General features: G+C 39.5%; 1 protein-coding gene across 4 annotated transcripts in view; it reads right to left on the bottom strand.

The window, feature by feature from the left end:
• Positions 1-14,391, bottom strand: part of nt5e (5'-nucleotidase, ecto (CD73)) — a 45,472-nt gene that overhangs the window by 12,212 nt on the left and 18,869 nt on the right. For all 4 annotated transcript variants that reach the window (XM_051654787.1, XM_051654785.1, XM_051654786.1 and 1 more), the window contains 4 exons: positions 13,393-13,590; positions 12,682-12,836; positions 8,307-8,415; positions 7,581-7,730 (listed from right to left, as the gene is read on the bottom strand). In XM_051654787.1, the coding sequence (XP_051510747.1) occupies positions 7,581-7,730; positions 8,307-8,415; positions 12,682-12,836; positions 13,393-13,590 (612 nt within the window). The remainder of the gene's footprint in view (positions 1-7,580; positions 7,731-8,306; positions 8,416-12,681; positions 12,837-13,392; positions 13,591-14,391) is intronic.

The following is a 14,391-nucleotide window of genomic DNA, read 5'->3' as shown; positions in this document are numbered from 1 at the left end:
TATTTGACATTTTTAGTACACCTGGGTGACTAGGAACATGAAATTGTTCACCCATATCTTCCTATTTCACAGCGATATAAATATGAGGTTACACACAAACCAAATTCCCTTTATCATCAATCACAGTGGGTTAGACTAAAGAATACAGTTCTGATGTGTGGCAAAAGGTTGTTGAGCTTCACAAAATGGGAAACGGCTATAAGAAAATAGCTTTGAAAATACCCATTTCCACCATCAGGGTAATAATTAAGAAGCTCCAATCAACTGGAGATGTCAAGAATCGGCCTGTAAGAGGATGTGTGTCTATATGGTCTCCACGCACTGAGGAGGATGGTTTGAGTGGCCAAAGAATTTCCAAGGATGACAGCTCGATAATTGCAGAAATTAGTTGGGTCTTGGGGTCAGAAAATATCAGACATCACCTACATCACCACAAGTTGTTTGGGAGTGTTTCAAGAAAAAAGCCTCTGCTCTCATCCAACAACAAACTCAAGAATCTTCAGTTTTCCAGACACTACTGGAACTTCAAATGCGACCAGGTTCTATGGTCAGATGAAACAAAAAAAAGAGCTTTTTTGGCAGCAAACACCAGAGATGGGATTGGCGCACACAGAGATAATGCCCACGGTTAAATGTGGTGCTGCATCTTTAATGTTGTGGGGCTGTTTTTAAACCAGAGGTCCTGGATATCCTGTTCAGAAACATGGCACCATGGACTCTATCAAACTCCAACAGATAAAAAAAATCAAAACCTGACTGCCTCTGCCAGAAAGCTTAAAATTGGCCCTAGCTGGATCTTCCAGCAGGACAATGATAAAAATGGTCCACTGACCACAAAATCAAGATTCTGCCATGGCCATCCCAGTCCTCTGACCTGAACCCCATAGAAAATTTGTGGGGTGATCTGAAGATGAGAGTCCACCAACATGGACATCTGAATTTGAAGGATCTGGAGAGATTCTGTATTGATGAATGGTCTCAGATCACTTGCCATGTGTTCTCCAACCTCATTAGGCATTATAAGAGAAGACTCAGAGCTATTATCTTTGCAAAGGGAGGTTGGAAATAGTATTGAATAAAAGGGTGCTAATAATTGTGCCACACATACATTTGACAAAAATTGTTTTTGATTATTTTTATTTTTATGAAACTTGTGTTTTGTTTGCAATTTCGTGATATCCAGTAGAGGATAGATTTTTGTGAATATTTTGAATGAAAGATCGAAAGGATAAACAATAAGGACATATTTTTCTCAGCCTTCTTTGGCCATATTTAACATTTTGACAAAAAAAAAAAAAAGAGCATTTGGCTGTTCACGCACGCAGCTGCATTCATCACAGGACACAAGCACATGGGCAGACATACACATGTGAGCGTTTGAAAGTAGCCAGCTGAAATCAAACAGCGCGTGGCTACCGAATTGAGTCAGAGCTTGATACTGCTCATATTTTTTAGCATAGGTAGCTATTAAAATACTGAACTGAGCAGAGATTTTGTGGCACCATTAACCAGTCATGGTGGTACCCTGCAGTTTGGGAACCACTGCGCTAGACTAACATCTTTGGCCATTGCGTTTCCTAGTTTATTCAGCATCTTGTGCAGGATCGCTGTTTTTTAGATGCCATATCAAGTTAAAAAGGACTTCAACCTTTAAAAACGCGTCTCGAAGCAAATTTCAAAATTACATTTGACCGCCTTACAAAGGCATGCCATGGGAACGTTAACATACATAGCTGAATCATTGTCATTTAGGAATAAGATCACGTGGGTGTCTGAATCGAGATCGCAATCTTTTAATGATTAATCGTGCAGCTCTAATTGAACATAAACCTATCACTGGCATACAGTCCACAGCAATCCATTTTGCAATTGAATTTGTCAATCTGTCAGAGGTAGATTTATTTGCTTTTGGAGCATCTCACTTTGGTTGTGCCACATCATTAACAGCATTTTTAGGACACTGTGTCAAGTTAAACATAGTTTACAGCTGTGTTTGCCCGGAAGAACGCGTCCTCATCTTGTGTGTCTGCTGTCAGTAAGTGTGTTTGTTGCCTGTACATCTGGAGTTGCGCTTACTGCCCACTGCTGAATGATACTCGTAAAAACATAATGGTGATACAGTATTTTAAGCTTGAATTGCTCCGATGGTAGGAAAGTTCCTTATTACGGTCCGGGGGCATGATTAATTGCATTAATTTTTTAACTCATTATTATTTTTAATATAATTAAATCACACTGAATTAACCATTAAATCAAAAGCCCTATTTAAAATGCTTTTTATTTGCCCATTATACCTCCCCCTGATTTCTTGTCAACTCTTTTTGCCATGAACTTTAAAGAAGAGACATTTTCATAGCATTTCTGATTAAACTTCAGTAGCAAGAATGCTGATTTAGGAAACCGAGTTATGTAGTTTGACTCATTTCCACGAATCCACAAACAGTCTGTTTCAATAAATCGGTTCAAAACACTGACTCAACAGTTCGGTTGCGCCATTAGCACTAAAAACAATGCAAGTTCTTGCGTGAACACGCATGCCACTACAAACAAGCTTCTCTCATGCACTCATGAATGTGCAACAAACATCACAATTTTTACTGAACAATTGACTTAAATTTTGGGTTGTTTTTCACCAAAATGTGTAGCATGGACTTATGACATTATTAGGTCATTTTTAAAGAAATAGTTCACCCAAAAGTGAAAATTCCCTCATCATTTACTCAACCTCATGCCATCCCAGATGTGTATGACTTTCTTTCTTCTGCAGAACACAAACGAAGATTTGTAGAAGGATATCTCAGCTCTGTAGGTCCATACAATGCAAGTGAATGTTGACTAAAATTTTGAAGATCCAAAAGCACATAAAGGCATCATAAAGGTAATCCATATGACTCCAGTGGTTAAATCCATGTCTTCAGAAGCAACATAATAGGTGGGTGAGAAACAGAACAATATTTAAGTCCTTTTTTACTATAAATCTCCACTTTCACTTTATCCTTGTGTTTTTGGCAATTTGCATTCTTCATGCATATTGCTACCTACTTGACAGGGAGGATAATTTACAGTAAAAAATTACTTAAAGGTGCTGTAAGCGATTTGTTTCATGGAAAGGTATGCAAAACAAATGTCCTACTCTGAAAGATATTAATGAAATAAGTGTCCTGAGATATCTCACTGTTCTCTGTGACAGCTCTAGACTCTGTAAACAGCAAACAAAAATGTGTCCGCAGGCTGTGGTCTCTGACGATTTCTGCCTGTCAATCATTTTGCGAGTTCTCATAGTGTTGTAGTTGCAGTGAAATATTGAGTCTTAATTCCATTTTAATGCCATGTTTTTCATAACTATTGTCAGTTGAGGGCGCCATTTTGCTGCTGTTGTGCTTGACAACCCTGGAATGATGCTTTTTTTGCTTGGTGTTGGTGACAATGGTGTTTATGATGTGAGGGGTTTTGGAGAGAGGGGGCGTGGCTAGTTCAACGGCTCAGCACGTGAAAATTCTAGAATGGCAAAAATCACTTACAGCACTTTTAAATATAGATGTTTCTCAACCACACCTATAATATCGCTTTTGAAGACATAGATTTAACCACTGGAGTCTTATGGATTACTTTTATGCTGCCTTTATGTGCTTTTAGAGCTTCAAAATTTTGCTGAGATATTCTTCTAAAAATCTTTGTTTGTATTCTGCAGAAAAAAGAAAGTCATACACATCTGGGAAGGCATGAGGGTGAGTAAATTATGAGAGAATTTTCATTTTTGGGTGAACTATTCCTTTAAGCTTTAAAGTGAGTCAATATCAACTGCACTTAGGATATGAGACAGAGATATTCATTAAAGCATCTCTTTTAAGCAATATGGGCTTGGAACGACAAAAAGAGTGAGTATTTCTCTTACTTATTCCTCTTATTTCTAAACCACCTGTCATACAGAGACATTTTACACCACCATTAATTCCCAGTGGCAGAGTTTCCACACTCCTTGAAAGTCCTTGAATTTCAGACATATAGATTCAAGGCCTGGAATGTAGGTGAAAATAGACTTAGGTCACTGAAAGTGCTTGAATTAGGGCTGAACAAGGGCTGAACAATTAATCAAAATTAAAATGAAATCGCGATGTGACCGAGTGCGATTATCAAACCGCAAAGGCAATTGAATTCATTAATTTACATGCTCTGCTCACTTCACGTACCGTTTGTGCGCAGCTCTGTTCTAACACTTACTCAGTACCACCACTCCCTATAAGCATATTACACTGTCTGCGTAGGGCACCAACTCCCTAGGGGGGCACTAGAAACTCCACCGGCTGCCCTTTCTCGCATGTTATGCGTTATTCAAGGACCCGATCGCAGTCGCGGAACACAGACAGGGCAGGATTGCAGGTATTGCGCACCATTTTATTTATTCCCAGAAGTTCCATGTTCATAATGCTGGAAATGTTGTCTTTCTCTCTTAATTCCACAATCAGCGTGAGTAAATTAGCTCTACTGTGTTTCTCTCTCGTGCGCACATGCTGCATTCTGCAGCTTATTGAACGCTTGTTGAGTTTAGTCTGAGAGCACAGTGAGGTAAGGAAGAGCACTGTCGCATATTTGTTGAACTTAAAGATGTATAAACATGTTAATTCGACAAACAGATGAAGTAATATTGCGTCTCTGCAAGCGAGATACGTGATAAAACTATCGCTACTGTTTATAATTACAGTTCAAGCGTGTGACAGTAGATCGATCTAGTTGCTTCTTCACATCGCATCACCTTTAAGTAGAAAGGAAGAAATAGCAAAATGCTTTGTGTAAAATTCTCCTCAGCTGGTGAGTGAAGAGAAACACTTAAAAGAGACTTCTTCATCTTGATAAACACCTGTTACATCTCTCATCTCTATCTTACCTGTACAGGTATTTTCTCTGCCTTGTGAATTAGTCGGTTTTAATATAAGTAGGCCTACGTACCGATTTACATAATATAAATAATATAATATCCTTAATATACATAATATTCAAAATATATTATTTATCTTAAATATACATATCTATTTTATAAACTGATTTCCTCAGGATCCACTTTCAGGATGTCATCTGTTAATTTTCAGTGCATTTATAACTATAAACTGGTTGTCACTGACTTGAACTCAAAGAAATAACTGACCCAAAAATGAAAATTCTGTCATCACTTATTACTCACCTTTATGTATTTGCAAACCCATTTGCCTTTCTTTCAGCCGTGGAACTCAAAAGGAGATGTTAGGCAAACTGTTAGTCTCAGTCACCATCCACTTTAATTGTATGGAAAAAAAAATGAATGAAAGTGAATGGTGACTGGGACAAAAAATCTTCCTAACATCTACTTTTGTGTTCCACAGAAGAGAGAAATTTACAAGGGCTTGGAACAACAAAAGGTAATCATGACAGAATTTTCATTTTGGGGTCAACTATCATTTGAACTGCCTGCTTACAACCCCAATTCCAAAAAAAGTTGGGACAGTCGAGTGCTTACCACTGTGTAACCACCATTTCTTCTAGTAACACTTATTAAGCTTTTGGGCACTGAATACACAAGACTGCAATTGTACTGGGCCTTCGTTGCTGTGTTGAACACTTCATATTGCAGCACACATTCTCAATAGGAGACAGATCAGGACTGCAGGAAGGACAATCTAGCACCCGCAGTATCTGCTTATGTAGCCATGCACTTGTTATTAAACGGCACAACTTAACATAATTAGGTAATCGTGTTTTAAAAGTAACCTTCATTAACCTCCTGGTTATTTAGGTTTATTATGTTGGCTTGTCAAACTTTTCCCTGTAATAACTCCTTTAGAGGATTCAATCTACTGACTATCACTCTACCGCTCGTACTTTCTATCTATCACTCTCTTTTCTATCTTTCCATCACTCCACTCTTTTTATTCTTTCTTTCACTCCATCACTTTAACACCCTAACAACTGCATACAGATCAGAATGTCCTACAGACATGAGAGTTGGCTTGTTTGAATTGGGTGAGCAATCAGTCTTCAAGTATCATCATGGAAACTACTTAGCCATGCCCTAGCAACCATTTAGAGCACCCTCGCAACCAAACCCCATTGACTTCCATTTAAAATTGCTTAGATGGTATCTCAGGATCAGAATGTCGTAGAGACTTCATTGTTGGCTTGTATGACTCAGAACAGCAAGCAGCCTTCTTGGTTTCACAGTGGCAACTGCCTAGCAACCACATGGGCTTACCCTAGCAACCAAATAACAAATCAAATATCTCTGCACCAGAACATCGTATAGACTTCCGGGTTGACTTATTTCACTCAGGATGGCAAGGAGCCTTAATAAGTATCACCCTGGTAACTGCCTAGCAACCAGATGGGGTTACCCTAGCAACCAAGTAACAAATCACATATCTCTGCACCAGAACATCGTATAGACTTCCGGGTTGATTTATTTCACTCAGGATGGCAAGGAGCCTTGATAAGTATCACCCTGGTAACTGCTTAGCAACCAGATGGGGTTACCCTAGCAACCAAGTAACAAATCACATATCTCTGCATCAGAAAATCGTAGAGACTTCCGGGTTGACTTATTTCACTCAGGATGGAAAGGAGCCTTGATAAGTATCACCCTGGTAACTGCATAGCAACAAAATGGGGTTACCCTAGCAACCAAGTAACAAATCACATATCTCTGCATCAGAACATCGTAGAGACTTCTGGGTTGACTTATTTCACTCAGAATGGAAAGGAGCCTTGATAAGTATCACCCTGGTAACTGCATAGCAACCATATGGGGTTACCCTAGCAACCAAGTAACAAATCATATATCTCTGAACCAGAACATCGTAGAGACTTCTGGTTTTGTTCATTTCACTCAGGATGGCAAGGAGCCTTTTGAGTATCACCTTGGCAACTGCCTAGCAACCAAATGGGGTTAACCTAGCAACCAATTTGCCATTCAGAAAAACAAGCAAGGTGTAGGGTTGCATAGGACTTCTTGCAGCTGGCTGTCTCCCTGTATGATGTTCCTTCTGTCTGTCTGACTGTAAGACCTTCAAACTTCCAACTCTTCAAACTATTTTAAACTTTCAGACAAGGCTTTGTCAAGCCAACATAAAGTTTGTCTTCAAACTTTACTATCTAGTTTATGTTTTTTTTTTTTTTGCTGTCAATTTTACTACTGTGACTGTAGTGCAATCTCTGTTTGGGAAAGAAATGCAAATGGTAAATAAAATAACATAAAATTATAAATATTATAAGAAAAGAACAATATACTGTATGTTAGTAAATGTTCATTAAAATATAACAATAATAAGAAAAAATGAAAATAAAAATGCATATATGTTAAATTAATTATATTTCAAAATATAATTAAAAAAAATATCAGGGGATACTTCAAGTAATTCAAAGTCAAAGGGGTTTGGCTGACAAAAAAAGTCTGGGAACCTCTGTGTTAAAGGGATTTACCAAGAACAACAATACAAATTTAAGTCAGACACAATCGCATGCCTTGCTGGGAAACAAGTGACTTAAGACAAGAGCCATAATGTAGACTGTATACTTAAAGATAGACACATCTAAGAACATGCAGGTAAACTCACCTGACACCTGCAAGAATTCTCCAGTATTTCCTCCATATCTGTGCACGGAGTGCTCAAAGACCTCTCTCAGAGTCGATCCGTTCATCTGCACCAGATCAGACGTGCCTCCAAATGGCAACACAGAGATCAGGTCCTCCATTGTAATAGTACCTGAATTTGAAAAACTATTAATCATTGTGCATTAAGTTTCCAACCGTACACATTTTAAAAAGTTCACTGGAGCAGGGTTACTATTGTTAACAAAAACTATTACAAATACAGCTATTTTTTATTATTATTTTTTTACTAAAATAAAATATAAAAACAGGAGTTTGCAAATGAACAAAAACTAAATTAAACTATAAATCTGCATGACAATACGAACAAAAACTTTAAATTACAGAGGAAATAACTTTAGTTTTCATTTAATTAATTTATGTTGATGGCTGATTTCATTAATCAAAGCCTGACTTTAGACTATACATTTAGTACTTTGTCAAAAAACAAACACCCAATTGGAAAAGCAGTTGTCGCCTAATTCACATGTAAAACAACCAATCATAGTTGTCATCATACTTCAATAAAAAGTAATAAAAAAAATTCATTTTTCATTTTTCATAGATAAAAACAAAATAAAAACTAATTATGAACCTTTAACTAAAACTTAACTAAAAATTAAAACACAAAAAGAAACTAGTGAATTTTTCACAAAAAAACCTGTACTGGAGTGTTTACATAAAGCCGTACCATTTCTGTTGCGCTCATCAATAGGTGATCGGATGGCTCCACCGTTGAGAATACAAGAACTTACATGATTCCACTGTATTTCATCAGCATATTTAATATTATTATGGACCTAAAACACCAACAGAGAGGGAGTCCTTTGAGTTTGGCAAATATACCAGTTTGACTTTTACCTCACAAACTCATTCATAAAACTCTTTCTATTTTCCCCTTCACAATTTTTCAGAAATACATTTCTTCTTAATTTCAATTTTTGATTTTGGTTTACTCTGATTTTATGTGGCTGTGTTGCTCCAAGGCTGATGTTAGCTGTTCGTAGGGTGGGGGAAAAAAATCGATTCACTGCTGCTTTGTGTATCTCAAACAATTATGGATCGATCCATGAAATCTCAATCATAATTTTAAATAAATTATTCATAATTCTGGTTATTGAAAAGCATGCACAAGACAAAACACTACAGATACAGATGCCATGCCAAGTGCCATACAAAATGCAACAATGAATGGAGGGTGAATCTACAGTAACATATTGAATACTGGAGTCTTCAGATGAGTTTGATGAAAAAACACAATAAACTCTACAATATTTTAAAGGAAATAACCAAACAGTGGGCTGTATCATATGTAAAGGGAATTGTAACAGTAAAAGGACAGGCAAAAAGGAGGCGGGAACCGGCTGAACAGTAAACGTACAGTGCATCCGGAAAGTATTCACAGCGCTTCACTTTTTCCACATTTTATGTTATGTTACAGCCTTATTCCACAATGGATTAAATTCATTATTTTCCTCAAAATTCTACAAACAATACCCCATAATGACAACGTGAAAGAAGTTTGTTTGAAATCTTTGCAATATATTAAAAATAAAAAACTGAAAAATCACACGTACATAAGTATTCACAGCCTTTGCTCAATACTTTGTTGAAGCACCTTTTGGCACCAATTACAGCCTCAAGTCTTTTTGAGTATGATGCTACAAGCTTGGCACACCTATTTTTGGGCAGTTTCTCCCATTCTTCTTTGCAGGACCTCTCAAGCTCCATCAGGTTGGATGGGGAGCATCGGTGCACAGCCATTTTCAGATCTCTCCAGAGATGTTCAATCGGGTTCAAGTCTGGGCTCTGGCTGGGCCACTCAAGGACATTCACAGAGTTGTCCCGTAGCCACTCCTTTGTTATCTTGGCTGTGTGCTTAGGGTCGTTGTCCTGTTGGAAGATGAACCTTCACCCCAGTCTAAGGTCCAGAGTGCTCTGGAGCAGGTTTTCATCAAGGATGTCTCTGTACATTGCTGCATTCATCTTTCCCTTGATCCTGACTAGTCTCCCAGTTCCTGCCGCTGAAAAACATCCCCACAGCATAATGCTGCCACCACCATGCTTCACTGTAGGGATGGTATTGGCCAGGTGATGAGCGGTGCCTGGTTTCCTCCAGACATGACGCTTGCCATTCAGGCCAAAGAGTTCAATCTTTGTTTCATCAGACCAGAGAATTTTGTTTCTCATGGTCTGAGAGTCCTTCAGGTGCCTTATGGCAAACTCCAGGCGGGCTGTTATGTGCCTTTTACTGAGGAGGGCTTCCGTCTGGCCACTCTACCATACGGGCCTGATTGGTGGAGTGCTGCAGAGATGGTTGTTCTTCTGGAAGGTTCTCCTCTCTCCACAGAGAAACACTGGAGCTCTGTCAGAGTGACCATCGGGTTCTTGGTCACCTCCCTGACTAAGGCCCTTCTCCCCCGATCGCTCAGTTTGGCCGGGTGGCCAGCTCTAGGAAGAGTCCTGGTGGTTCCAAACTTCTTCCAATTACGGATGATGGAGGCCACTGTGCTCATTGGGACCTTCAATGCTGCAGAAATATTTCTGTACCCTTCCCCAGATCTGTGCCTCGATACAATCCTGTCTCGGAGGTCTACAGACAATTCCTTGGACTTCATGGCTTGGTTTGTGCTCTGACATGCACTGTTAACTGTGGGACCTTATATAGACAGGTGTGTGCCTTTCCAAATCATGTCCAATCAACTGAATTTACCAAAGGTAGACTCCAATCAAGTTGTAGATACATCTCAAGGATGATCAGTGGAAACAGGATGCACCTGAGCTCAATTTTGAGTGTCATGGCAAAGGCTGTGAATACTTATGTACATGTGATTTTTTTTCATTTTTTATTTTTAATACATTTGCAAAGATTTCAAACAAACTTCTTTCACATTGTCATTATGGGGTATTGTTTGTAGAATTTTGAGGAAAATAATTAATTTAATCCATTTTGAAATAAGGCTGTAACATAACAAAATGTGGAAAAAGTGAAGCGCTGTGAATACTTTCCGGATGCACTGTAAGTTTAATGTCAAAACTCCAACTTAAAACAACATAAAACAAACACAAACACAGTCACACATGCAACGCGGCTGCGTGCGTCTCTCTCTCTCTCTCAAACTGGTGCCTCTGGCTCCCCTTTATCTCGCTCTCCCGCTGATCAGCTGATTCAGCGCCAGCCGTGCACCATCACGGCCCGGCCACAACCTCCTCCTCGTCACACTCCTCCCCCGCCCGATTCAGGCCGGGGCGCCACTAGTCTGACTAACTCAACACCCCCCCCCCAATCTCTGGAGGGGAGACGCTGCCCTTCCAGCCGTTCTGTCCGCCAGTGGTCCACCCTGCCTCTTGGAAACCTGCAGTTCCTCCGGCTCTCGCCGGCCAGCTGTGACCCCTCCGACCCCCAGGCAGACGGCCACGGCTGTTTCCCTGGCGGATGGCAGCAGCGAGGACTCCGTGACAGCACATCCCTCCACCCTCCAGGGTTTCAGCACCACTGTAACAGTATAAGGACGGGCAAGGAGGCGGCGGGAACCGGCTAAACAGTCAACGTAAAGTTGAATCAGAAACTCAACTTAAAACTAACCTAAACATAAGGACACACATGCAACGCGGCCGCGTGCGTCTCTCTCTCTCTCTCAAACTGGCTCCCCTTTATCTCGCTCTCCCACTGATCAGTTGATTCAGCCCCAGCCGTGCACCATCACGGCCCAGCCACACCCTCCTACTTGTCACAGGAATAAATGTATTTACGCAGGAATCACAATCACAGGACAAAATGTTTAATGCACTCGAAAGCTGATTATTCATGTGCACATCCACAGGTGAGGCTCTGATGTGGCATTTCATTTACACTCAATGAAAGCTGTAGAGCGACTCTGATACTGGGTTATTCCCCCAAGATTTCCCTAGTTGTTAGTGGGTTTGTGCTCACTACTGCCCTAAAAAGCCAAAATGTGGATAATAAAATAGTCTCACTCGGTTTACTCTGAATCTGGGCACAGCTGAGTGAAGCCTGTCTTTCACAGGAGCGGTCATAGAGACCAGGGGCCTCATGTATAAAACTTGGTAAAACGGGCAAGTTTTTCTGAAGTGTTACATGCAACACATTTCATCCACCTGTGTTTGGCTGTACAGTACCGTGTTTCTGAACTATCCAGACACCCAACTGTCTGTCAGTATCCTATCTGTTTTATACCATCTGTTTTACCAGGCCATTCCACGTCAGTAAAGTGCATATCACAGATTTATCTTTATCTGAATCCTGTCCACAGAATGTGATTTCTGGATTGTACAACACAATTTGAAGCGCACGACCTTTTGGATACAAAAATATTATGAGCCAAGGAATCCTCACTGTCATTAAAATTACATTCCCTCCTTATGATGCCACAGGAAAGTCTTCCAAAAGCAGCACACTTTTTTACAGTTTATATTTTAATGGCTTTTTAATTAGTAAAATTAACACTGGATAACATTTAAATATTATTTGAGTGCTTAACTCCATACTTTTCATTTTAAATGTTTTGCATTAAATGAAAATCAGAATTTAGAATCAGTCTGTTCATTTCATGACTTGTCCAGCTGGAGTGGCCAATTGACACAAACCAGTAAAAAAGTGTGAACGCACAGTCAAGAGTGTGTGGACGGTGCGCACGTATTTATGGCAAGTTTATTTTTTATAAATCCCAATGTGTGCGATGGAACTTGCATACACAACGTTTATACATCAGGCCCCAGATTTCATACATAACTAAATTTTGACAATATGTCAATTCTGACAATACTGTGTTTTGCCTTTGCAGTGTAGACAAGTTGAGTCTTTCAGAACCAGTTTACAAGAGGCAACTTTTATTTTTGTTGCTGTTATTGTAAGATATTTGAATATTGGTGTTCTTTGAGTTGGGTTTCTGTGGGGTTGATTGTCCCATCCAGAGTGTTCTGCCTTATAAAGTAAACCCTACAACTCAAGTCCACAGAGAGCAATAGGCAAGAATGCTGTTAAAACATCTGCATCAAGCTTTAGCAGTAAATGTATCTTTAAAATCATACAGCTATTCACTTACCATGGCATCACAGATCAAGTTTCCCAAATTACATTCACGAAATCGACATTCCTCAAAAGTTCCATTGAGATACACTAGAGTCTGTCCCACATACAGAGAAGAGTAATTGGCCAGATTCTTTTTCCAGTTCTCCAAATCAGCTTGAATGACTGGATCTAGACAAAGATATTTCACAGGTTGATAGGTAGATGCACAATATAAATCCTTTCTGACAGCAACTAAATTTGTTGAGTAATCACTAAGGTATGGTGTAGTAACATACAAATGTCCTGTTACTCACAAAGACTATGGTGTGTAATGGATTATGGATTAGAGGTTGCACTGATTTTTAACAGTCAACTAGTCAAGTCCATTAGCTGAGTCGAATTCGAGTAGTTGTTACATCATTTCGATTTCACCATTCGCAATGTTTCATGGGAGTGGGCGGTCGCTGCCAACCTCTTTTGTCGTGACAAGTTTCCATGGTAAGAGAAATCACGCTTGTGGCCACTGGCATATAGCGCCACTGGATGAAGCATATATCATCACTTAACCTCAGAGCTCATTGCACATTTTGAAAGTTTTATTCATTATCACTAAAAATGTATTTGTCTATGGAGAAAATAATAGGAATTTTACTTCCAGAAACCGACAGTTGCGCTATATTGACTAAAGGGCTTTTGGTTACTAAGGGCTTTAAACAACTGACTTGCATGTTTCCAGTATCCTCACCTGGTGTTATAGAGCTATCCAGAAGAATTGGATTGCCTGATGAGTTTACCACATCCCCGTTTGAATCAAACATCACTTTTAGGAATCCCAGATATTTCCCAAAGGCATACGCCTGCACCACTGGAACCTTACGGCCATCCTCTGATTGCACCATAAATGGGTACAGACCCGCAGGAACCTCTGTAGACGGTGGCGTTCCTACACACAAAATGAATAGACCAAGATGAAGTGTCTTTTTTTTCTTTTCTTTTTTATGTTGAAATACTTTATCCTGTCCTAGTTTAATATGCAGAGACAACTGCACACCTTAATTTCAAAGATGGGACAGAGGCAATGTAAGACTGGGAAAGTTGAGGAATGTTCAAAAACCATGGTTGGTAAATAACAGGTGATGCTATCATGGTTTGGTATAAAATGAGCATTCACACATGGTTGGTTACGAGCAAGGCTGGTTTGAGCTTAACCAATTTGAGAAAAACGGCACAAGCACACATCCCAACATTTTGAGAATAACAATTCTCAATGTATGATTGCAAGGAACTAAGAGATTTCACCATCTACAGTCCATAATATTAATAAAAGATTCAGAGAATATGGAAAAATCTGCGTTAACGGCAAGGTCCAAAACCAATATTGAATGTCCATGATCTTCAAGTCCTCATTCGGCACTGCCTTTAAAAACCCACATGCTTCTATACTGAGCATAACTAAATGGACTCAGGAATAATTTGGAAGATTGTTGTCGGTAAACTGTTTGTCGCTGCATCTACAAATGCAGGTTATGACTTTACAGCTCACTAACATCCAGAAACAGCACCATCTTCTCTGAGCTGGAGTGCATCTGAGATGGACTGCCACAAAGCGGAAAATTGTGCTGTGGTCTGATCACCTTTCAAATTGTTTTTTGAAATTAATGGATGTTGTGTTCTCAGGGCTAATGAGGACCATCTGGATTGTTACCAATTCAAAGTTCAAAAGTCTGCGTCTATCATGGTATGG

This window comes from Myxocyprinus asiaticus, chromosome 25 (genome assembly GCF_019703515.2).
Source record: "Myxocyprinus asiaticus isolate MX2 ecotype Aquarium Trade chromosome 25, UBuf_Myxa_2, whole genome shotgun sequence".
NCBI lineage: Eukaryota > Metazoa > Chordata > Actinopteri > Cypriniformes > Catostomidae > Myxocyprinus > Myxocyprinus asiaticus.
Note: the sequence above shows the minus strand (reverse complement) of the source record. Positions and strands in the feature narration are given on the sequence as shown.